The sequence below is a fragment of the Oenanthe melanoleuca genome, chromosome 2, assembly GCF_029582105.1.
Source record: "Oenanthe melanoleuca isolate GR-GAL-2019-014 chromosome 2, OMel1.0, whole genome shotgun sequence".
Taxonomy (NCBI): domain Eukaryota; kingdom Metazoa; phylum Chordata; class Aves; order Passeriformes; family Muscicapidae; genus Oenanthe; species Oenanthe melanoleuca.
In genome coordinates this window covers 147,340,395-147,360,822 of record NC_079335.1, presented here as the reverse complement: position 1 = coordinate 147,360,822, position 20,428 = coordinate 147,340,395, and the positions used below count along the sequence as shown (strand labels likewise).

General features: G+C 61.0%; 3 protein-coding genes across 4 annotated transcripts; 2 read left to right on the top strand and 1 right to left on the bottom strand.

The window, feature by feature from the left end:
* Positions 1-1,074: 1,074 nt before the first annotated feature.
* On the top strand, positions 1,075-6,845 carry LOC130250377 (zinc finger protein 777-like). The gene is made up of 6 exons (XM_056485984.1): positions 1,075-1,184; positions 1,627-1,753; positions 2,664-2,774; positions 3,122-3,514; positions 3,611-3,736; positions 4,130-6,845. Exons 1-6 carry the CDS (start codon positions 1,083-1,085, stop codon positions 4,237-4,239), a joined length of 969 nt encoding a protein of 322 aa, XP_056341959.1. The 5' UTR covers positions 1,075-1,082; the 3' UTR covers positions 4,240-6,845.
* A 674-nt stretch (positions 6,846-7,519) lies between these two features.
* On the top strand, positions 7,520-11,646 carry LOC130250369 (zinc finger protein 768-like). The gene is made up of 5 exons (XM_056485972.1): positions 7,520-7,597; positions 7,688-8,038; positions 8,876-8,996; positions 9,385-9,498; positions 10,180-11,646. The coding sequence occupies exons 1-5, from the start codon at positions 7,574-7,576 to the stop codon at positions 11,205-11,207; spliced, it is 1,638 nt and encodes a 545-aa protein (XP_056341947.1). The 5' UTR covers positions 7,520-7,573; the 3' UTR covers positions 11,208-11,646.
* Positions 11,647-12,047: 401 nt separating this feature from the next.
* On the bottom strand, positions 12,048-19,604 carry LOC130250361 (zinc finger protein 777-like). Of its 2 annotated transcripts, none has more exons than XM_056485952.1 (7): positions 19,539-19,604; positions 18,657-18,926; positions 18,400-18,526; positions 17,530-17,976; positions 15,991-16,968; positions 15,289-15,396; positions 12,048-14,630 (listed from the first exon to the last, which is right to left on the bottom strand). In XM_056485952.1, exons 1-7 carry the CDS (start codon positions 19,560-19,562, stop codon positions 13,597-13,599), a joined length of 2,988 nt encoding a protein of 995 aa, XP_056341927.1. In that variant the 5' UTR covers positions 19,563-19,604; the 3' UTR covers positions 12,048-13,596. The 2 variants fall into 2 exon arrangements, with proteins under 2 accessions (XP_056341927.1, XP_056341928.1); XM_056485953.1 differs by having other exon boundaries at positions 17,791-17,976.
* Positions 19,605-20,428: the final 824 nt, after the last annotated feature.

Here is a 20,428-nt window from a genome sequence, read left to right as displayed (position 1 = left end):
ATGCTCTTCCCAATGCACCCCAGGATCCCATTGGCCTCTTGCCCCCAGGACACTCGGCTGGCTCAGGGACAGCTCATTGTCCCCCAGGAACCCCAGTTCCTTCCCCATGGAGCTGCTCCAGAATGTCACCCCCAGCCTGTGCAGGTACCTGGGGCTGTGCCTCCCCAGGTGTAGCATCTGTCCTTGCCCCTGTTGAATTCCAGAAGTTTCCTCTCTGCCCATCTCTCCAACCTGCCGAAGTCCCTCTGAAGGGCCACACAGCCCTCAGGGGGATCGGCCGCTCCTCCTGCTTTGATCCCTAGGCGAGCCTCCTGAGGAGGCATCAACTCCCTCACTCAGGCCAGGGATGAACCCGAGCCCAGCAGAGCCCAGTCCTGCAGCCACATCCCCTGACATTGACCAAAACCCTCTGGGAGCTGCCACCCAGCCCAAAGCCATCCCACTGCCCATCCATCCATCCATCCATCCACCCACCCACCTAACCCACTCCTCCGGGAGCTCGGTGCCGCCCTCCTAACCCATCCCACTGCCGATCCCATCCCACCGCCAATACCATCTCACCGTCCATCCATCCATCCATCCATCCATCCATCCATCCATCCATCCATCCATCCATCCATCCATCCGTCCGTCCGTCCATCCATCCATCCATCCATCCATCCATCCATCCATCCATCCATCCATCCATCCACCTAACCCACTCCTCTGGGAGCTCGGTGCCATCCTCTCAACCCATCCCACCGCCCATTCATCCACCGGACCCACCCCTCCGGGAGCTCGGTGCCGCCCTCCCAGCCCATCCCACTGCCCAACCCATCCCACCGCCCATCCATCCACCGGACCCACCCCTCCGAGAGCTCGGTGCCGCCCTCCCAACCCATCTCACTGCCCAACCCATCCCACCGCCCATCCATCCACCGGATCCACCCCTCCGAGAGCTCGGTGCCGCCCTCCCAGCCCATCCCACTGCCCAACCCATCCCACCGCCCATCCATCCACCGGACCCACCCCTCCGGAGCCGGTGCCGCCCCTCCGGCGGCGTGTCCGGCGCGGGCCCGCCCTGCCGGCGGCGGCGCGGGGCCATGGCGGAGCTGCGGGCGCGCCTGGAGGAGCTGGAGCGGCGGATGGAGCGGGCGGAGGCGGCGCTGCGGGACGGGCCCCTCGCTGCCCTGGGGCTCCCCGGGGTGAGTGCCGCGATGGGCGAACCGGGGGGACCCCGGAGAGGGCGAGGGGGGGGCTTTTGTGGGGCTGAGGGTGAGATTGAGGTCGCTTAGGGGAGTGATGGGGGGCGAGGAGGGCTGGGAGTGGGATTGGGGATTCACTGAGGGGCTCTCGGGAGGTTGAGGGGGAGCCTGGGGGGGCTCCTGAGGAGGCTGCAGTGGGCTTCAGAAGACGGGAGGGGGATCCAGTGGTTTCCCGGCTGGCCGGAGCCATTCGAGTGGCTCCTCAGGGGGCAGCAGTGGTTTCAGCAGACTGGGGATGATTCCAGTGGGCTGCTGGGAGCGGGCTGCTTTAGGAGGCTGGGAATAAGCAAGGGCGACTCCGTATGGGGGGTTTCGGAGCCATTGAAGGGCTGGGAGCTGTTCGGGGATGCTGCCCTGTGCCACATCCCAGCCGGTGTTGCAGATCCCGGTGCTGTTCGAGGATGTGGCAGTGCGGTTCAGCCAGCAGGAGTGGGCAAGCCTGGACGAGAGACAGAAGGAAATGTACCGGAGCGTCATGGAAGGCAACTACGAGATGCTGGTGTCCTTGTGTAGGCTGCGTTTCCGCCGCTTTGGCAGCCCCAAGGAGCTCTCTTGGGGTCATTTCTCTGCCTCTTTGCCTTTCACTGCAATCTCCAGCTCTCAAATAATCCTCTCTTTTCCCTGTCCTCTCCGGCAGCAGTTGGAGCGTGGCAGGGACACGCAGGACAGGGTAGTAAGTGCTTGGTGTCTTTTCCTCATGGAGAACAGGTACATTGTTGGTAGTGTCATCTCCCTGGGTTGTCACCTCCAAAATTCTCTGCCTGGGACACTCTTTTCCATGAGATTTTTCCCTAAAATCCAACCTGAACCTCCCATTGAAGCTGTTTCCTTTTGTCCTATTCCCTGGGAGCAGATCCTGATTCCCTCCTGGCTGCAGCCTCCTGTCAGGGAGCTGTGGAGAGCCAGAAGGTTCCCCCTGGGCCTCCTTTTCTCCAGCCTGAGCCCCACAGCTCCTGGTGCTCTGTTCCCCAGGTCTGTTCACTTCCCTGGACATGCTCCAGCCCCTCAATGTCTTCCTTGGCATGAGGGGCCCAGAATTGCCCCCAGGATTCGAGGTGGTCCCTCAGCACTGCCCTCAGCCTCTGGGAAAACATGCAGTCAGGAGCCTCACAATTCCCTTTCAGACATTCAGGGTATTTTCCAATCTGCAAGGTGAATTTCTGGGAGAACAGGGAATTCTGTAGCAGGAGTGGAGCAAGGATGGATTTTCTTGCAGTTGTTCCCAAAAAAAGCAGTCAGAGGCTTCTTTCCATATTCCCCTGTCAGCTCTTCCTGCTGTTTCCTGTCTGTATCCATAACTCCTGTCGTGGCCTCGGTTGTAGATGAAGTTTCCTGGGCTGGGGCTGGCTCTGTTGCCCAGCTGTGGGTGCAGAGTCCCTGTCCCATCATGTCCCTGATGTCTGTCTTGCTCTTGCCCAGATTGTGCCCTGTCCAAGCCTGAACTGTTATTACAGTTGGAAAGAGAAGAGCTGAGCACGCCGCCAGAATCGGAGCCTGAGGCAGCAGAGGTGTCCCCAGAGCTGGCTGTAGGTGGGTGACACTGGGTTTCTTCTGTGCCAGGAGCTTCTGGCTCCTCACTGGGACCGTGAATCCCAGAATTTTGGGTTTGGGTTGGAAGCTCATCTCTTTCCAAACCCCTGCCATGGTCAGGGACACCTTCCACTAGCACAGGTTGCTCCAAGCCCTGTCCAACCTGGGACACTTCCAGGAGTTGGGAGGTGTCTGCTGTGAGGGAACATGTGGATAGCCTGGAAGTTCCTGCCCCAGCAGCTGCTGGGTGTAAGGGATCCTGACACCCTGTGCAATGGGACCCTGCACTGGCTCCTTGGAGCTCTGCACTGGCTCCTGGTGAATCCAAATGTCCTTGTCCTCCACAGAGCTGGCTGTACAGAACTGCACCAGTGATGACACATTGCTGGAGACAGAGGCAATGGAGAGGGGCTGCAGGCAGACAGAGGAAAGCAGGAATGAGGCAGAGAAAAGTGAGAGCTTGGTAGAGGAAAGCAAAAACCTGGTGGAGGAAAGCAGGAGCCTGGTGGAGATAAGTGGGAACCTGGCAGAGGAAAGCATGAACCTGGTAGAGGAAAACAGGAGCCCAATGGAGATAAGTTGGAACTTGGCAGAGGAAAGCAAGAACCTGGTGGAGGAAAACAGGAGCCCAGCAGAGGAAAACAGGAGCCCAGCAAAGGAAAGCAGGAGCCCAGCAGAAGAAAGTGGGAACCTGATGGAGGAATGCAGGAGCCCAGTGTTGCCAGAGAACTGCAGCACACGTGAGTGCCTGGCAAATCCTGCTGCTGTTTCAAAGGGTCCTGGATCCCTGCCTGGCTGTTCCTCACCCACTTTCATCACTGCTCTTGCCCTCACAGCACCCATCCCTCTGGAAGGCTCTGCTGTCCTGGCAGATCTCAGCCAGCCGACTCCGTCCCCTCCCTGCCTGCTCTCCGTGTCCTGTCAGGAAGCCGAGGGTCAGAACTCTTCTCCCCCTGCAGCAGGTACTGAACTTTATTCCTCCTTGGTGGGGCCACAGCTTGTATTGGGGTCTGTTGGGCCTCTCTCCAGGCCTGGGGCTTCCAGGAAAGTGCAGCAAATTCTGTTACCAGCCTTGAAACTGTTCGGGATAAGGCACGGCATGGCATGGGTGCACCTGCCCAGAGTCCCCTGTCCCCCTCAGTGATGTTTGTCACCTCAAACTGCTCTTGGGGCATCTACAGGGATAAGATGTGGCTCTTCCTGGCTTTTACACAATCTAGAGACTGAGCTGGAAGAGGAGAGCAAGGCTGGGATTTGTGCTGGCTGGGAATAGGGTGGGTGGAAACAAAGCCTTTTGCTGTTGATGTCTTAAAACCATGTGGAAAAGTGATGTTTGGATTCTAAAAAATTCCCAGGAGATGCTGAGGTGGGAGTCTCAAGGGAGGTGCTGCAGAGAAGCCATCAATGCCCAAAACACCCTCTAAGGGTCCAGGAAAAGACAAGGGTCCTGAAGAGGAGGCTGTGAAAGATTCAGGGAATACTGGCCAAGATCTGGTGGCCGACATTCCTGAAGAACCAGGAAAGGAGGTGACACCAGATGTCCACAGACAGACAGAACAGGCAGATCCCAGCCCAGCAGAGCTGCAGAAGGATTCCTGCGTGGGCCGGCCAGCGGCCTTGCAGCGAAATTCTGCCAAGCAGTTTTACTCCTGCCCCATCTGCAGGAAAACCTTCCTGCTGAAGATCAACCTCCTGATCCACGAGCGTGGCCACGCCAACTGGGTGCCCTATGTCTGCGTCCACTGCGACCGCAAGTTCATGTCCAAGAAGAAAATCAAGCGGCACCTCCGCGCCTGGGCAGCCAACGGGACGTGCCAGCCCTCAGAGCCCGGCCAGGTGCCATGCTCAGCATCCCACCCCCAGACCTGGGCAGCTAAGGGGACGTGCCAGCCCTCAAAGCCAGAGAAGTGTCCCACTAGGACACCGTGCCCAACATCCCAGCCCCAAAACTGGGCACCCAGTGGCACCTGCCAGCCCACAGATGTGAAGGCAAGTCCCAGCCAGGCCCCATGCCCAACATCCCAGCCCCAAAACTGGGCACCCAATGGTTCCTGCCAGCCCTCAGATGTGAAGGCAAGTCCCAGCCAGGCCCCATGCCCAACATCTCAGCCCCAAAACTGGGCACTCAATGGCTCCTGCCAGCCCTCAGATGTGAAGGCAAGTCCCAGCCAGGCCCTATGCCCAACATCCCAGCCCCAAAACTGGGCACTCATTGTCTCCTGCCAGCCCTCAGATGTGGAGGCAAGTCCCAGCCAGGGGCCATGCCCAACATCCCAGCCCCAAAACTGGGCACCCAATGGCACCTGCCAGCCCTCAAATGTGAAGGCAAGTCCCAGCCAGGTGCCATGCCCAACATCTCAGCCCCAAAACTGGGCACTCATTGTCTCCTGCCAGCCCTCAGATGTGAAGGCATGTCCCAGCCAGGCACCGTGCCCAACATCCCATCCTCAAAACTGGGCACCCAGTGGGGATGCAAAGGCATGTCCCAGCCAGGGGCCTTGCCCAACATCCCAGCCCCAAAACTGGGCACTCATTGTCTCCTGTCAGCCCTCAAATGTGAAGGCAAGTCCCAGCCAGGTGCCATGCCCAACATCCCAGCCCCAAAACTGGGCACCCAATGGCACCTGCCAGCCCTCAGATGTGCAGGCAAGTCCCAGCCAGGCCCCATGCCCAACATCTCAGCCTCAAAACTGGGCACTCAATGGCTCCTGCCAGCCCTCAGATGTGAAGGCAAGTCCCAGACAGGCCCCATTCCCAACATCTCAGCCCCAAAACTGGGCACTCAATGGCACCTGCCAGCCCTCAGATGTGAAGGCAAGTCCCAGCCAGGTGCCATGCCCAACATCCCAGCCCCAAAACTGCGCACCCAGTGGGGATGCAAAGGCATGTCCCAGCCAGGGGCCTTGCCCAACATCCCAGCCCCTAAACTGGGCACCCAATGGCTCCTGCCAGCCCTCAGATGTGAAGGATAGTCCCAGACAGGCCCCATGCCCAACATCTCAGCCCCAAAACTGGGCACCCAATGGCTCCTGCCAGCCCTCAGATGTGAAGGCATGTCCCAGCCAGGGGCCATGCCCATCCTCCCAGCCACAAGCCCCGAGCAGGGACTGTGGCACGGTGTGGCAGGAGCCTGGCCCCTCCAGGTGCTCTCTGTCATCTGGGAAAATGATGTACACATGCAATGAGTGCCTGGAAACCTTCTCCAACCAGATCTTCCTGACAGTGCACCAGCGCCGGCACTCTGGCCACCACCTCATCCTGTGTCCCTGCTGCAACCGCAGCTTCACCTGGGTGTCGGACTTCGTCCGGCAGCACTGGATGCACATGGGCGTCCGGCCCCACCAGTGTGGCATCTGCCAGAAGACCTTCAAGAGGTTCTCCCACCTCAAGGAGCACCAGAGGACCCACAGGCGGCAGGAGCGGCCGTTCAGCTGTGCCAACCCGGTGCCCGTCGTGGCGGCGCCCGCAGCAGGAGACGGGGCTAGAAGCCAGGATGTGACACCCCAGGGAGGGGACCCTGCTGCTGGATCTGCTCTTGGACCTTGAGGTGTCCTCCTGGGAACTCAGGGGTACCTCAGGGTGTACTCCCAGGGATGGGAAGCTGCTGCTGAAACCTCCCGGACACAGGGTGCTGCTGACAGACTTCGAGTTGACCTCACTAGGATAGGAGGCTGCTGTCTGATCTTGAGGTGAAGAATGGAATGCTGCCAATGGGCTTTAAGGTGTCCTCTCAGGAATAAGATGCTGCTCTTGAACCTTAAGGTGACCTCCCAGGAATGGGATGCTGCTACAGAACCTTCAAGTGACTCCCAGGGATGTGATGATGCTGCTGGATCTTGAAGTGACCTCCTGGGGACCAGAGGGCACTATCAGACCTCCCCTCTCTCCCTCTCCAGATGAAGGCTGCAGCATGGACAATATTTTCTGGTTCCCCTGCCCTGGTGTGGGGGTGGGGGGTACCTGCCCAGCCCATGTGAGAGGAACTCCTTGTTCCCAAGCCCTGATGGGTGGGCGGGATGCTGGGAGTGGGTCCCTTTTCTGGAGAGTGCCAATAGATGCTGTAGAAACCAGGATGCTGAATGTGGATTCCTTGAGGGGACTCCGGGAGGGTGGGCAGCACCAGGAGTGGGATCCATGGGATGGAGTGATGGAAGAGTGAGAACAGAACACTGGGTGGGGGGTGTCACCTGCTGCTGGGGGGCTGCAGTCCCAGTCTGAGATGGGAATGTGGTGGGATGTGGTTGGGGGGTCTGGGAATGGCATTGGAGGTTGCTGGACACTGGGGATTTGAGGGCTGGAGCTGTGATTCTCATGTAGGAGTGGGGATGGATGGGGATGGGATGAGGATGGAATAGAGGTGAGGTGAGTTGGGATGGGGGTGAGAGGGAGTTTGGATGGATGGATGGATGGATGGATGGATGGGAATGGGATGGGATGGGATGGGATGGGATGGGATGGGATGGGATGGGATGGGATGGGATGGGATGGGATGGGATGGGATGGGATGGGATGGGATGGGATGGGATGGGATGAGGCTGTAGATGGGATGGGTTGGGATGGGATGGGGCTGTAGATGGGATGGGATGGGATGGGATGGGATGGGATGGGATGGGATGGGATGGGATGGGATGGGATGGGATGGGATGGGATGGGATGGGATGGGATGGGATGGGATGGGACGGGGCTGTGAACACTGCGGGGCCGGCCCGGGCCGGGTCTCGCAGCGGCGCCGCGGGCGGGGCGGCGCGGGCGGCGCGGGCCGCCAGGGGGCGCTGCGGCGGGCGCTGTGAGGGGCGGCCATGGCCCGGTGGGGCCGCGCTCAGGTACCGGCGGGACCCCGCGGCACCGGCACCGCCGAACCCCCGGCGGGACCCCGGGCCCGGCCGCCCCTCACCGCCCTCTCCCCCCCGCAGCAGGACCCCGAGTGGGCGCCCGAGGCCTGGCAGGGCGCGGGCCCCGATCCCGGCGCGGGCCCCGGCGGGGCGGCCCCGGCGGGGCTGTCGCTGCGGGCGGTGGCGGCGGCGGAGCGGCGGCTGGAGCGGAGCGTGGAGGCGGCGGAGCGGCGGCTGGAGCGGCTGGAGCGGCGCGTGGCGGGGCTGGAGCGCACGGTGCGGGCCGGCGGGGCCCGGCTGGCCGCGCTCCTCAGGGACAACTCCCGCCGCCTCCGCCGCATCCAGCGCCAGCTCCGCCGCTGCCGCTGCGGGGGCAACCGCGCCGGCACCGGCACCGGCACTGGCACCGGCACTGGCCGGGAGAGGACCCAGGTAACCGCGACCGGGCCCAGGGAACCGGGACGGGCCCGCACGGTGACAGGATGGGCCCCGGGGGACGGGAACCAGCCCCAGGGAATGAGGAGAGGGACGGGTGCCAGGGAGTGGGCATCAGGCTGAGCCCACGGTGAGAGGGACAAGCTCTGAGGAATGGGGACGGGGACATGCCAGCTCTGGGTAGCGGGGATGAGGGTGAGCCCATGGTGACAGAGATGGGCTCATGGTAATGAGGATGAGTCCCAGGGAACAGGGATGCGCCCTCAGTGACAGGGATGGGGTGTAGGTAATAGGGACAAGCCCCAGTTATCAGGGACATGCCAGCGGTGACAAACGGGGACCTGGCTAACAGGAATGTGCCAAAGATGGACAGAGATGTGTCCCAGCTCACGGGGATGTGCCCAGGGTGTCAGGGACAGGCTGCATGCGACAGAGATGTGCCCAAAGCAATGGGAAGGTGCCCCAGGTGACCGTGTGGGATGTGCTGTTGGCTCTCAGGAGCTGCACGGAGCCAGGTGGACACGGCTCCTCTGGTGCTTGTGCCTGTCCCCAAGAAAGAGGGAGAGCAGAACATCTTCCCCAAGTGTTTCAGCCGTGTTGGGCCCTGCTGGGGTGAGGTGGGATGGTGCCACCTGTCCCACTCCCACCCTGAGGGGTCACTGCTCAGCTGGCTGCCGGGATAGATCCTGGGAATCTGCTACTGGTCTGGGGAGGAACAGCTGAGCCTTGCTGCGATGTCTGGGAATGTCTGCCGTGTCCAGAGGAGCTCTGGACCCCCAGGGGCTCGGGAAGGGCTCAGTGGGGACCCCCAGGTGGAGCCTCCTGTACTTCCAGGTGCCAGCGGCGGGTGAGGGGGAGGCGGGTGCTCTGCCAGAGCAGGAGCTGGGGAGCCTGGACAGCCGGGAGCTCCGTGGGACCGCCAGGAAGGGGAATTACGAGGCCATGGTCCCTCTCGGTGAGTGAGGGTCACTCAGATCATGTCAGAAGCATCATCATCCCTGGGCTGATGCAGCTTCCAAACCCTCCCCACACGGAACATGGGGGGATTCCAGGTGACATGTCCTGCAGCCCACCAGCACTGTTCCTGCACTGTTTTTTCCTGGGATATGGGCTGTACATGGATCACCCTGCAGGGATTTGCTGCAGAGAGTCCTGCATTTTAGTGCTCATTAATATTGGGCTGAAATTTTAGAGCATGAATGTCCACCTGGCACTTCCTGGGATAAGGCAAAACCACATGTCTGGTTCAGCTGCCTGTGTGATCAGATGTCCTGGAATTCCAGGACCTTGCTTTGGCTGGTCCCCACTGCCAGCAGTTCATCCCATTGCTCCCTCCTTCCCAGGGTCGGAAGATGCTGGTTCCAAACCTGCACTGCTGTCACCATCCGAGGACAGGGAGGATCCAGGGAGCCCCGGGCTGCCAGAGAAGGGAGCGGTGCCAGGACAGCTTGGTGACAGTGAGTGACAGTGAGGGAGGCTGAGGGTGGGCACTGACAACCAACCCAGACTGGGCAGAGCTCTTAAGGATGGAAAATGGGAAAACCTGGGGCAAGGCTCAGTGAGGATGGCTCTGGGGCTGGGTACTTGTGGGTGGATGATCCCTCCTGCTTTGGGGAGGCTTTGCTTTTATCCTTTTCCCAGGATTCACCCACTTAAACTCTGCCATTCCTGATGGGGCTCTTTCCAGCATGGAGGACTCTGCACCTCAGCTTTGCCTTCACATGCCCTCTGGTTTGGCTTTTTTTGTGAGGATTGTAATGTCAGTCCATAGTGTCCATTGAGTCCAGCATGCCCAGGGCAGTGGTGGGTGAAGTCTCCATTCCTGGAAGCATTTTAAAGCTGTGTGGATGTGGCAGCTGGGGACACAGGTCAATGGTGGCCTTGGCAGAGCTTGGTTGATGACTGGACTCGGTGATCTTGGAGGGCTTTGCAAACCTCACTAATTCCCTGGTTCCATGATGTCCCTGAAGTCCAACAAGCTGTCCATACAATCCCCCTTTACTTCATCTCCTCCTGGGAATCCTTTCCTGCTCCCTTTGGTTCTTTGCCTGTTCCTCTAAGCTCTGCTTCCTCTCCCACTCTGAGCTGCAGGCATGGGGGGACTTCCCTTCCCAGGATGAACTGCGGTCTCTCCACAGGTGAGATGGTTGTGATCAAGACAGAAGAGCAGCAGCCGCAGGAGGAGGGAGCTGAGCTGCTGGCACTGCCCATGGTGCCCGCGGTCAGGCTGGACGAGGAGCTTCCCCTCAGCCAGGAGCAGCCGCTTTCCTGGGAGAGCCACGGCGTGGCAGGGCCGAAGGCGGCCAGCACGGGCTTGGGGGAATTCTGCCTGGGGGAATTCAAGCCGGTGGTGGTGCCGGTGGAGGCTCACCCTGCCCCAGGCCTGCCCTTCCCCACGGAGCACGCGCTGGGCACAGCGGGCACGGAGCAGCCGTTCGCCCTCGCCCAGGGAATGCCGCTGGGAGAAGACCCCGCGGCCGAGGTGGCCTCGCCGCAGCCCGGCTGGGAGCAGCAGAGTCCCCAAGACGATCCCGGGGCGCTGCCGCCGGGCTGGAAGAGCGTCCGGCTGACACGGAACCTCCTGGCACGGCAGCAGAGCCGGGCGAGGAAGAGCAACGGCTCCTTCATCTGCACGTCCTGCGGGAAAAGCCTGGCGCACCACGCGGCGCTGCTGCGGCACCAGCGCCTGCACACGGGCGAGCGGCCCTTCCAGTGCCCAGCCTGCGGGAAGAGCTTCAACGAGAAGTCCAACCTCAACAAGCACTACCGCATCCACACCGGCGAGCGGCCGTACCGCTGCCCCGCCTGCGGCAAGGGCTTCGTGCAGAAGCACCACCTGCAGAAGCACCAGCGCATCCACGGGCCGCAGCTCCGCAGCGCGTGGCCGGGCCGGCCGGCGCGGGCTGGCGCCACCGGCGAGCGGCTCTACCGCTGCATCGAGTGTGCCGAGAGCTTCCCCCAGAAAACGTCGCTGGAGGAGCACCAGCGCCGGCACACCCAGCAGCGCCCCTTCCAGTGCCACGGCTGCACCAAGAGCTTCCGGCACCGGCAGTCGCTGAACCACCACCAGAAGGTGCACGCCGTGGCCGCCTCTCCGGCCAGCAGCTTGCCAGGACATGAGGCAGAGCTGGAGCCCTGCGAGGCTCTGAGCCAGGATAATCGGTAGCCAGAGGGCTGGAGAAAGAAGGGACAGTGGTTCTTCAGCGTGGCACACACCGGGCAGCTGGGACTTGTGGAACACCAGGAGTTTGTCCATGATGCTGTGGGATTTGTGGCACCACCTGGGTCTCAGGAGGAGGAGGGGGGAGCCTGCTGTGCTGTTCCAGCAGGGAAGGGCCCAGGGTGGGTTGGGAGTTGGGACTGGCCACGAGGCAGCAGAGGAGGGGAGGGTCAGTGGCTGGGGCCGAGCTGGGTGGTGCCACTGCCCTGTGGATTCAGCTGAGGAGTGACTGTGCCAGATCCCAGGCTGGAACTTGGGTTGTTTGAACACTACCACTGTGCAGGGAGGGGTCAGTGGCCTGGGGGCAGCTGATAGCCCTGAGAAGGCTGTGGGGGCTGGGTGGCAGGACCAGCTGGGAAGAGAATCAGATAAAAGACTGAGCTGACGTGGTCTCCTGTTGTGCTCCTGGGCAGACTGGGGGTTGACATCCCTGACTCAACAGGGACGGGGCAGTCAGGAGAGGAATGCAGAGCTACCTGCTGAGAACATGTGATGGGAATGTGCAGCAGTCCCCCAGGAATCCCCCACAGGATTCTCCATAAGATCAGGGCACCATGGGACTCCCTGGCAGTGCTGAGGGACCCATGGGCCACTCCATCCTCTGCCCTTCCCTGCTCCCCTCAGCCACTTGTCCTTCCTGACTGGGATTCCACAACTCTCCCAGTGGCCTGGGGGCTCTGGAGTTGCTGGCAGTGATTCCCAAACCCTCCTGCTGCTGAGAACTGTCCTGGCTGGTCCCCGTTCTGTGCCCACAGGCACCAGCGCAGCTCCCAAAGCAGCCAGACATAGAGACAAATACTTTATTGATTCCACAGCCTGAGAAAGGGATTGGGAATGTCATAGAAATTGCTGCTCCCAGTCACAGCAGATGCCAGGCTGGGGCTGCTGCCCTTCTGCTGGCCTGGGGGGATTCACCCACTGGCAACAGCAGCTCAGCCAGGCCCCTGGGATCACGTGGGGAGCACTTGGATCTCTTGGATCTGGGCAGGGATGTCCACAAGGCATCAACCGCCCCCCTGTCTGCCACTGGCACCCCCTCCCAGCTCCTGCTGATGTCTGGGAGTGCTCCACACTGCAATCCCAGGGGCAGGAATTGTGAGACACCAGCCAGAGGAGCAGTGGGATATCATGTGTGTTCCCAGGGAGCAGCCTGGACACTGCTGTCCGTCCCATGGAGCAGGAGGTGGCTGAGGATCACACCTGGATGTAGCACAGGTGTTCCCTCAGCTCCCAAAGCTTCCCATAGCAGCACCATCACACCTCAGGAGTGACTCACAATGAAAGATGGGAAAAGCCTACCAGTGTTCACTGCTCAGAGTGGGACAAAGACCTCAGGATATCAAATAATTACATCAAACAACTCAAAGAAAACAAAAAAAACTTGCAGAACTAAATGCAAGAGTCCCAGCAGCTGCTCCATTGGGTCGGTGTGGCGATGGCTCCAGGTGGGACGAGCTCCCTGTGCACACCCAGCACGTGGGGCTCTGGCCAGGACACTGCTCTGGTGGCTCTGGGGACACTGGCTGCCTCCGGGCAGGTCCCCCTCTCCCCGACTGAGGTAGCTGCAGAACTGTCTTCCCATAGGATTCATTATGGTGGGGTTTTGGGCAAAAGGAGATGAGCTGCAGTTGGGAGCTTGGGAGTTTCCTCCAGAGCTGAGGGGCTGCTCTGTGCAGGCTGATCCATGAGGATCAGGGGTGCTGCTGCAGCGTGGAGCTGGCTGTCAAGTATTCCTAAAATCACTCTGCACCCATGCCGGATGGCCCCAAGGGTGCCTGTAGCCTCTCTGGAATATGCCAGCATAGAATATTGGGGTTTGGTTTTCCAGTGCAAAGCTTCAGTGTTCCCAGACTGCTGGAGGGGGTGTTGGCTGATCTCCCCAGGGTGGGGGTGGCAAGGGTGGCCATGACGTGGTGGGGCCTCAGAGATGTTACTTTTCATCTGGTGTCTCAGGAAGCTTGGTTCATGGAGCAAAGGGCTGCTTGGGAATGCTGCCAGCTCCTTTCCCTTCTCCCTGCACTCTTGTGTTCCCGAATGCTCCAACATCAAGGAATGCGAAAGCTCTGCTCCTGTTTGACCAGGACTCACCTGGTCATCTCCCAGGAATGTCAGCTTAGGAAAAGCCAAACATCAGCCAACAGGAACAAGTCAGTGGAATGGTGAAGCATTATGGATCACTGGAGGCTTCTGCAGTTTGTTCTCTGTTGTGGTCTCCAAGCTTCCCATTCTTTCTACCATCCAGGAAGCTCCTAAAACGCAGCAGATTCCCAGTCCCGGTGTCCCACCAGGTGCAAACCCAACAAACTCGCAGCTTCTCTCCAGGGACATGCACAGCTCAGAGCTGTCCCAGGGTCATCTCTGAAGCCACTGCCCTCGATCCCAGCTGGACCACAGGCTGCACAGCTTTCCTGATGCAGTCAGGGAGCGAGGAGCCTTCGCCCAGTGGTGTGGCTCCCAGCAGCAGCACGTTGGGCAGGCTCGGTTTGGCAGCCTGAGGGCTGCTGTTCCCTTGGGAAAGGCTCCTGTCAGCCTCAGGAGCCCTGTGCTGCAGGGATGCCGGGACAGCAGCAGGGGGCTGGGCTCTGGCCTGGCACTGCAGCGCAGCCAGAGCTCGCTCGTGGATCTTCTTGTGGCGCAGCAGGTGATTGCTGCGGGTGAAGCACTTGTTGCAGGAGCTGCAGCAGTAGGGCCGCTCCCGCGCGTGGGTCTGGAGGTGCCGCCGCAGCGACACGGAGCAGGACAGGAACTTCTTGCAGTAGGGGCACTTCAGCCTGGAATTGGGCGGCCGCACAAACCCGGAGCTGGACAAGCCCTCTCTGTCTGGCTCCTCCTTGGGCTGGCCCAGGCAGGCTCCCCCAGCGTGGCCAGCACTGGCCAGCCCTTGGGTGCCGCCGCACGGCTCCCTGCGCGGGCGGATGCGCAGCTCGGGGTGCACGTTGCCCCAGACCTTGGCTCCGAAGGCTCTGTCCTTGACGTGGATGCTGCGGTGCAGCTCCAGGTGCCGCTTGGTGCTGAAGCCGATCTCGCAGACGGGGCACTCGTAGGGCCCCTCCTTGGCGTGGCTGCGCTGGTGGATGATGAGGTTGATCTTGAGGCGGAAGCGCTTGCCGCACTCGGTGCAGGGGTGGCACCATTCCCGCACGTACCCGCGCCGGCAGTTCCCCATCAGGAGGCTGCTGGTCTCGCACCGGCTCGGCTTCTTCTTGCTCTTGGCTTTCACCAGCTCGTTTTTGGGACATTTCTGGATCTCTGAGCTGGGAGAGGGTGTGGATTCCTCTGCCAGCAGCTCAGGCTCCTCTTCCTTCACCTTGATGTCCTCGGGAGAAGCCCCTTCGCACAGTGTTTCATCTTCCATGGGTGAGGCTTCCTCTGGAACAGAGGCACCGTGTTGGTGCCAGCACTGGTGTGACACAGCACCAGGGCCCCTCCCTGTGCTGGCACTCCTGAGGCACCTCCAGTCCCAGGGGCAGCTCTGGGCTTCTCATGACAAGAAAGACATTGAGGGGCTGGAGCGTGCCCAGGGAAGGGAACAGAGCTGGAGAAGGGGCTGGAGCCCCAGGAGAGGCTGAGGGAGCTGGGACAGGGGCTCAGCCTGGAGAAAAGGAGGCTCAGGGGGGACTTCTGGCTCTGCACAGCTCCCAGACAGGAGGGGACAGCCGGGGGAATCGGGCTCTGCTCCCAGGGAACAGGGACAGGACAAGGGGAAATGGCCTCAAGCTGTGCCAGGGGAGGTTCAGGTTGCATATTGGGAAAATTCCTTCCCCTAAAAGGCTGTCCAGCCCTGGCACGACAGCCCAGGGCAGGGATGGAGTGCCCATCCCTGCAGGGCTCCCAGGCTGAGCCCTCCGTGGGTGCCATCGGGACCAGTGGCACAACGGACCCACTTCCAAACCCACAAGATGTTGCAGGAAAAAATAAAAGGAACCTCTGAAACTTCATTTTTCCTCTGTATTTCAAGCCCATCAGCTCTGGAAGCTGCTTCCCACCTGCCTGCCAGGCCCCATGTCCCCAGCACAGGGTGACTCACCAGTGTCAGACTCTGCAGGGTCATCCTCCATCTCTGGGTCCTCCTCTGCCACCATCCCTGGCTGATGGTCCCCCAGGGTCATCACGTTCACCATCAGGATGGGGAATTCTGTTTGCAGGGAACAGGGATTTGAAAGAACAATGGAGACTTCCCAGGTCCCCGCTCCAGCATCATGAACCAGGGATTGCTTGGAGTGTGTGGAAGAGCTGGAGAAAACTGTGGTCAAGAGCCAGGATATGGATCAGCAATCAGGAAAATTCCTTCTGGAAAGGGCTGTCCAGCCCTGCAAAAGGCAGTGGTGGACTCCCCATTCCAGCAGGGGTTTAGAAGCTGTGTGGATGTGGCACCTGGGGACATGGGGCCTTGCCAGTGCTGGGGGACAGTCGGATCCAATGGTGTCAGACGGCTTTTCCAACCCCAGCAATTCTATGGAAAGGCTGGGAGGTGTCAGAAGTGAAGCCACACATGGACCAAAAGCAGAGGGAAGGCTGGGTGGAAGGACACCAAGGTGCTCCATCACCTCATGGAGCAGCCTCACCTCACCATCTCCACATTCCTGTGTCAAGACCCTCTTCCACGTAACAACATCCCAAGGCTCCCTGGCAATGCCTCTCCAAGCACCAGGGCCATGCCCTCTGCCCTGGACACTGCCAGAGCCCCGGAGAGCTGGGGAAGGGGAAGTACATCCTCCCTGGAACTCACCTGGGCCAGCTTCCGTGGGCATGGGATCCTCTCCCAGAGCCTCTTCCTGCTGCTTTATCTCTTCTGGTTTCCGTAGGGGCTTCTGATTGTTGGGGACACCTGTCTGGAGGGGATTCTGACTGTCCCCAATCTGTGTCTGAGGCAGTGTCTGGCTGTCCTCAGTGTGTGCCTGTGGAGACTTCAGGCTGTTCCCAATCTGTGTCCGCAGTTTTGGGCTGCTCCCACTCTGTGTCCGTGGGGACTTCGGACTGTTCCCACTCTGTGTCCTTGGGGACTTTGGGCTGTTCCCAGTCTGTGTCCTTGGGGACTTTGGGCTGTTGCCACTCCGTGTCCAGGGGGTATCCTGGCTGTCCTCAGTCTGTGTCTGTAGGGTTTTCTGGCTGTTCCCACTCCGTGTCCATGAGGACTTTGGGCTGTCCCCAGTCTGTGTCTGCGGGGAGTTCTGGCTGTTCCCACTCCATGTCCATGGGGTATTCTGGCTGTCCTCAGTCTGTGTCTGTAGGGTTTTCTGGCTGTTCCCACTCCGTGTCCATGAGGTATTCTGGCTGTCCTCAGTCTGTGTCTGTAGGGTTTTTTGACTGTTCCCACTCCGTGTCCATGAAGACTTTGGGCTGTCCCTAATCTGCGTCTGTGGGGTGTTCTGGCTGTCCCCAGTCTGTGTCTGTGGGGTTTTCTGGCTGTTCCCACTCCGTGTCCATGAGGATTTTGGGCTGTCCCTAATCTGTGTCTGTGGGGGGTTCTGGCTGTCCCCAGTCTGTGTCTGTGAAGTTTTCTGGCTGTTCCCACTCCGTGTCCGTGGGGATTTTGGGCTGTTCCCAATCTGTGTCTCTGTGGGTTCCTGACTATTCCCAGTCTGTATCTGTGGGGCTTTCTGGCTGTTCCCGTTCTGTGTCCATGAGGGTTCCAGACCCTTTTTGTTGCTGGGCTCTTTATCCCTCTTGATGCAGGTCCGGCCGTTGGGCTTGGACTTGGCACCATCTGCTCCCAGGGCAGAGAACAGGAGTTTTGTTAGGATTTGGCTGCACCTTTATCCTGCCAGATTCCCAAAATGACCCTTGTGCCCTCTCCCAGCCCCAGCAGAGACACAAACAGCTCCAATCCCAATGGCAGAGCCGCCTCCTTGGCACCGTGGCAGGATCCACACAGGAGAGATGCTCTGAGTAATAGGCCATGAACCCCAAAGGAAACGTCCCTCTGTGTCCCTTTTCCTCTCCTCCAATCCAACCCCCAAACTCCCACCTGGGCTCCAGGTGAGTTTTCCCATGAGACAGCACCTGCCCAGCTTCTCCAGGGGTGTCTTTACCCTTCCCAGCTCCTGAATCCTGCAGGGAAGAGCCCTCAACCATGGCTCCTCTCACATCTCCGCTGCTCCCAGCTCTGTCTGGGTCTGTCTGCCCCTTTCCAGCACCTCCCGCCTTCCCGCCCAGCTCTCCCACTCTAAAGCCAAGCCCCAAGGCTCCCCAGACTCCTCTGCTCCCCCAGGACAAGCAGAGCAGCTCCAGCCTCCTCCTCCTCCCACCTCAGTTCCCAGTTCCTCACTTTCCAGCACGTTTCCTGTCCCTCCACAGCAGGCAGGAATGTCTCTGGAAGCCCCAGTCTTACAGGAGGCCTTTCCCACTGCTCCAGACCCTCCTGAAGGCTTTGACTGCTTTTCTCTGTGGGATTCATCCGACCAAGCACAACCATTCCTCTTGGAATGAAGATTCACGGTGTTCCTGGGTGCTTTAATCCATGGAGTGAGCACTTCCTTCCTAACAAAGGCGAGATCTCCAGGAACAGCCACCTCCTCCTGGCACCCACCTGGGCCAGCTTCCATGGGGATTTCATCTCCTGGAGCCTCATCTGCCTTGTCCATCTCTTCTGCTGCCCAGGGGGGCTCCTGACCATCCCCAGACTGTGTCCATGGGGGCTCCTGACCCTCTTTGTCACTGAGCTCTTCATCCCTCTCTATCCAGGACAGGATGTCGGGCTTGGACACGGCGTAGTCTGGGCGTGGGGCAGAGGATGGGGGGTTTGATTAGGATTTGGCCATGTCTTTAGCCAAGCACATTCCAGCAGTGACCCTTGTCCCCTATCCCAGTCCTGGCAGAGACACAAACACCTCATCCCTACTCCAAACATCTCCTTGTCTCCAAGGCAAGATCTACTCCCAAACACATATGCAGCTGAGGCAGAGAGGATCTTAACCAGAAGAACATGAACTAAAATCCCAAATGAGGGAAAAGCTTCGGCTGGAACATTTCCCTCTAGTGGAAGTCAGAGACACCCTCCACTATCCCAGGTTGCATCCAACCTGGGCTTGGACACTTCCAGGGATGTGGGCAACCTGTGCCACAGCCTCACCGCTCCACAGCCTTCCAAACCCAGGCTACTCCATGATTCCATAAGCTACAGCCCCCCAAGCCTTACCCAGGGACACCAAGGTCTCGTAGTTGCCCCTCATCACGGCCCTGTACAGATCCTTCTGCCAGCGCTCCAGCCTCTCCCACTCCAGCTCATTGAAATACACCGAGATATCATCGAAGGTGAGCGGCACCTGCAATGACAGGGAATTCCCCTGGAACCCTGGGGCTCAGGACACGTCCAGCCCACTATGGGGGCACACAGGAGCTCAGCCCCCAATCCTTCCACAGTCCCACAGGATCCCTGGGAAGTGCCGCTGCTACCTTGGGGATCTCCCCCCTGGAGCTGGGGGGCAGGCGCAGGATCCAGAAGTTCCTGTTCTTGAGGAGGTTCTCCAGGTTGAGCAGGCGCTGCTGCAGCTGCCCATAGCCCTGCAGGACGGTGCCCAGGGCGGCCAGGCCGCTGCCCAGCTCCCCGACCAGGTTCTCGCAGGCCAGCAGCCGCCGCTCGGCGCGCTCCGTGCGGCTCTGCAGCTCCTGCAGCTCCGACGGGGCCGTGCCCGGCACCGCCTTCTGCCGGAGGCTGCCCGACACCTGCGGGGCATTCAGGGGGTGCTCAGGGAATGGGGACCCGCTCAGCACCCCCGGGAGCCCCGAGGGATTTCCCCAGACCCCAATTCCGCAGGGATCTGGCTGCCCCCCCCGCCTGCCCCTGTGCCACTTTTCCAAGCACCAAAGGGAGACCCCCTGAATAGGCACCCCAGGGGAACCCCCAGGGCCAGCACCTTTTTGGGGTTCCCCAGTTCCACCTCTCCGAGGAGCAGCACCCCTGGGAGATCCCTTCATCCCTACGAACTGGCATCTCTGGGCGATCCCCCCATCCTCCAGAGCTGTCACCCATTCCCAGGACCCCTGACTCCCAGAGCCACCACCCCTGGGGGTTCCCCCAGCCCACCTCCCCTGAGGAACCCCTCAATCCCCCGAACCAGCTCTCCCGGAGACACCCCCGAATTGTCACCCCTCAGAGACCACCCCATGCCACCTCCCTCCCCCCACGCCCAGGACCTGAGAGACCCCCCGGACCCCCAGTCCCACTCCCCCCGCGGGATCCCGGCACGCCCCTGCCCCAGCACCGCTGCGGCCCGCCCCGTCCCGTGTCCCGTGGCGCATCCCGGCCCGTGGCCCGTGGGCCGGGCGGGCCCTGACCTGCGCGGGCCCCCGGCGGGACATGGCCGCGGCCGCACCGCCGCCTCGGGCCCCCTGCGCGCCCGCGCCGCCACCGGGCCCACAGGGGGCGCCGTCCGCCAGAGCGGCACCGCGCGGGAAGCGGCGCCCCCTGGCGGGCGGGAGGAGCGAGAGCCGGGGCGGGGCCCGCGCGAGGGGGCGGGGCCAAGCAAGGGGCGGTGCAGAAACGGGGCGTGGTCAGGCAGTGGGCGGGGTCATATTCCCGGGGTCACCATGGCAAGACCCCCGGACACTCGCCGGGCCCTGAACTGGGGGCCCTGTGGGACCCCAGGACCAGCCCCAGCTCCTCAGGGACCAGCATTCCTGAGGACCCGCTGCATCTCTGTGATCCAGCGTTCTTGGGGATCCGCCATTCCCCCGAACTGGGAGTCCTGAGGGACCCCCATTGTTGGGGAGTCCTCCAGCCCCATCTCCCCTGGGATCCGCATTCCAGGGGGATCTCATTATCCCTGTGTTCCAGCATTCTGGGGTATCTTCCACACCTTGAACTGACATTCCTGAGGGACCGCCAGGATCAGCACCTCTGGAGGGTCCCCCAGCCTCACGGTCCCCGGAGTTCCCCAATCCCCCTGTACAGACACCCATGGGTGGGCTCAGACCCCCGGTGTCCCCGGTGTCCCCACACTCCCATCCAGCGCGGGGTGGCTCTGTGGGGGTCACCCACCCTGCGTGTCCCCCCAAACACATCTGCTCCCTCCAGTGTGCCGGCTTTATTTGGGGGCTTGGCAAAGCGGGGGCAGATGCCTCAGAGGCATTTTGGGGGGTGGGAAGGGCGGGGGGCTCAGCTCAGAGAAGGGAGCGGGAGGCTGAGCTCTCTCCTGGCGTGGGGCTGCTCCCAGTGTCCAGCAGCA

Bases quoted from the DNA above. Each gene is read 5' to 3' on its own strand.
- LOC130250369 (XM_056485972.1), top strand. From the start codon at position 7,574: ATGGCCCGGTGGGGCCGCGCTCAG. The intron at 8,997-9,384 runs GTGAGTGAGGGT...CCTCCTTCCCAG, and splicing joins CGAGGCCATGGTCCCTCTCG to GGTCGGAAGATGCTGGTTCC. The intron at 9,499-10,179 runs GTGAGTGACAGT...GTCTCTCCACAG, and splicing joins GCCAGGACAGCTTGGTGACA to GTGAGATGGTTGTGATCAAG.
- LOC130250361 (XM_056485952.1), bottom strand. From the start codon at position 19,562: ATGTCCCGCCGGGGGCCCGCGCAG. The intron at 17,977-18,399 runs GTAAGGCTTGGG...CCCCACGCCCAG, and splicing joins CGAGACCTTGGTGTCCCTGG to ACTACGCCGTGTCCAAGCCC. The intron at 16,969-17,529 runs GTGAGGAACTGG...CCCTGGGAGCAG, and splicing joins GACAGGAAACGTGCTGGAAA to ATGGTGCCAAGTCCAAGCCC.
- LOC130250377 (XM_056485984.1), top strand. From the start codon at position 1,083: ATGGCGGAGCTGCGGGCGCGCCTGGAGGAGCTGGAGCGGCGGATGGAG. The intron at 1,754-2,663 runs GTAGGCTGCGTT...GCTCTTGCCCAG, and splicing joins CGAGATGCTGGTGTCCTTGT to ATTGTGCCCTGTCCAAGCCT. The intron at 3,737-4,129 runs GTACTGAACTTT...AAAAATTCCCAG, and splicing joins CTCTTCTCCCCCTGCAGCAG to GAGATGCTGAGGTGGGAGTC.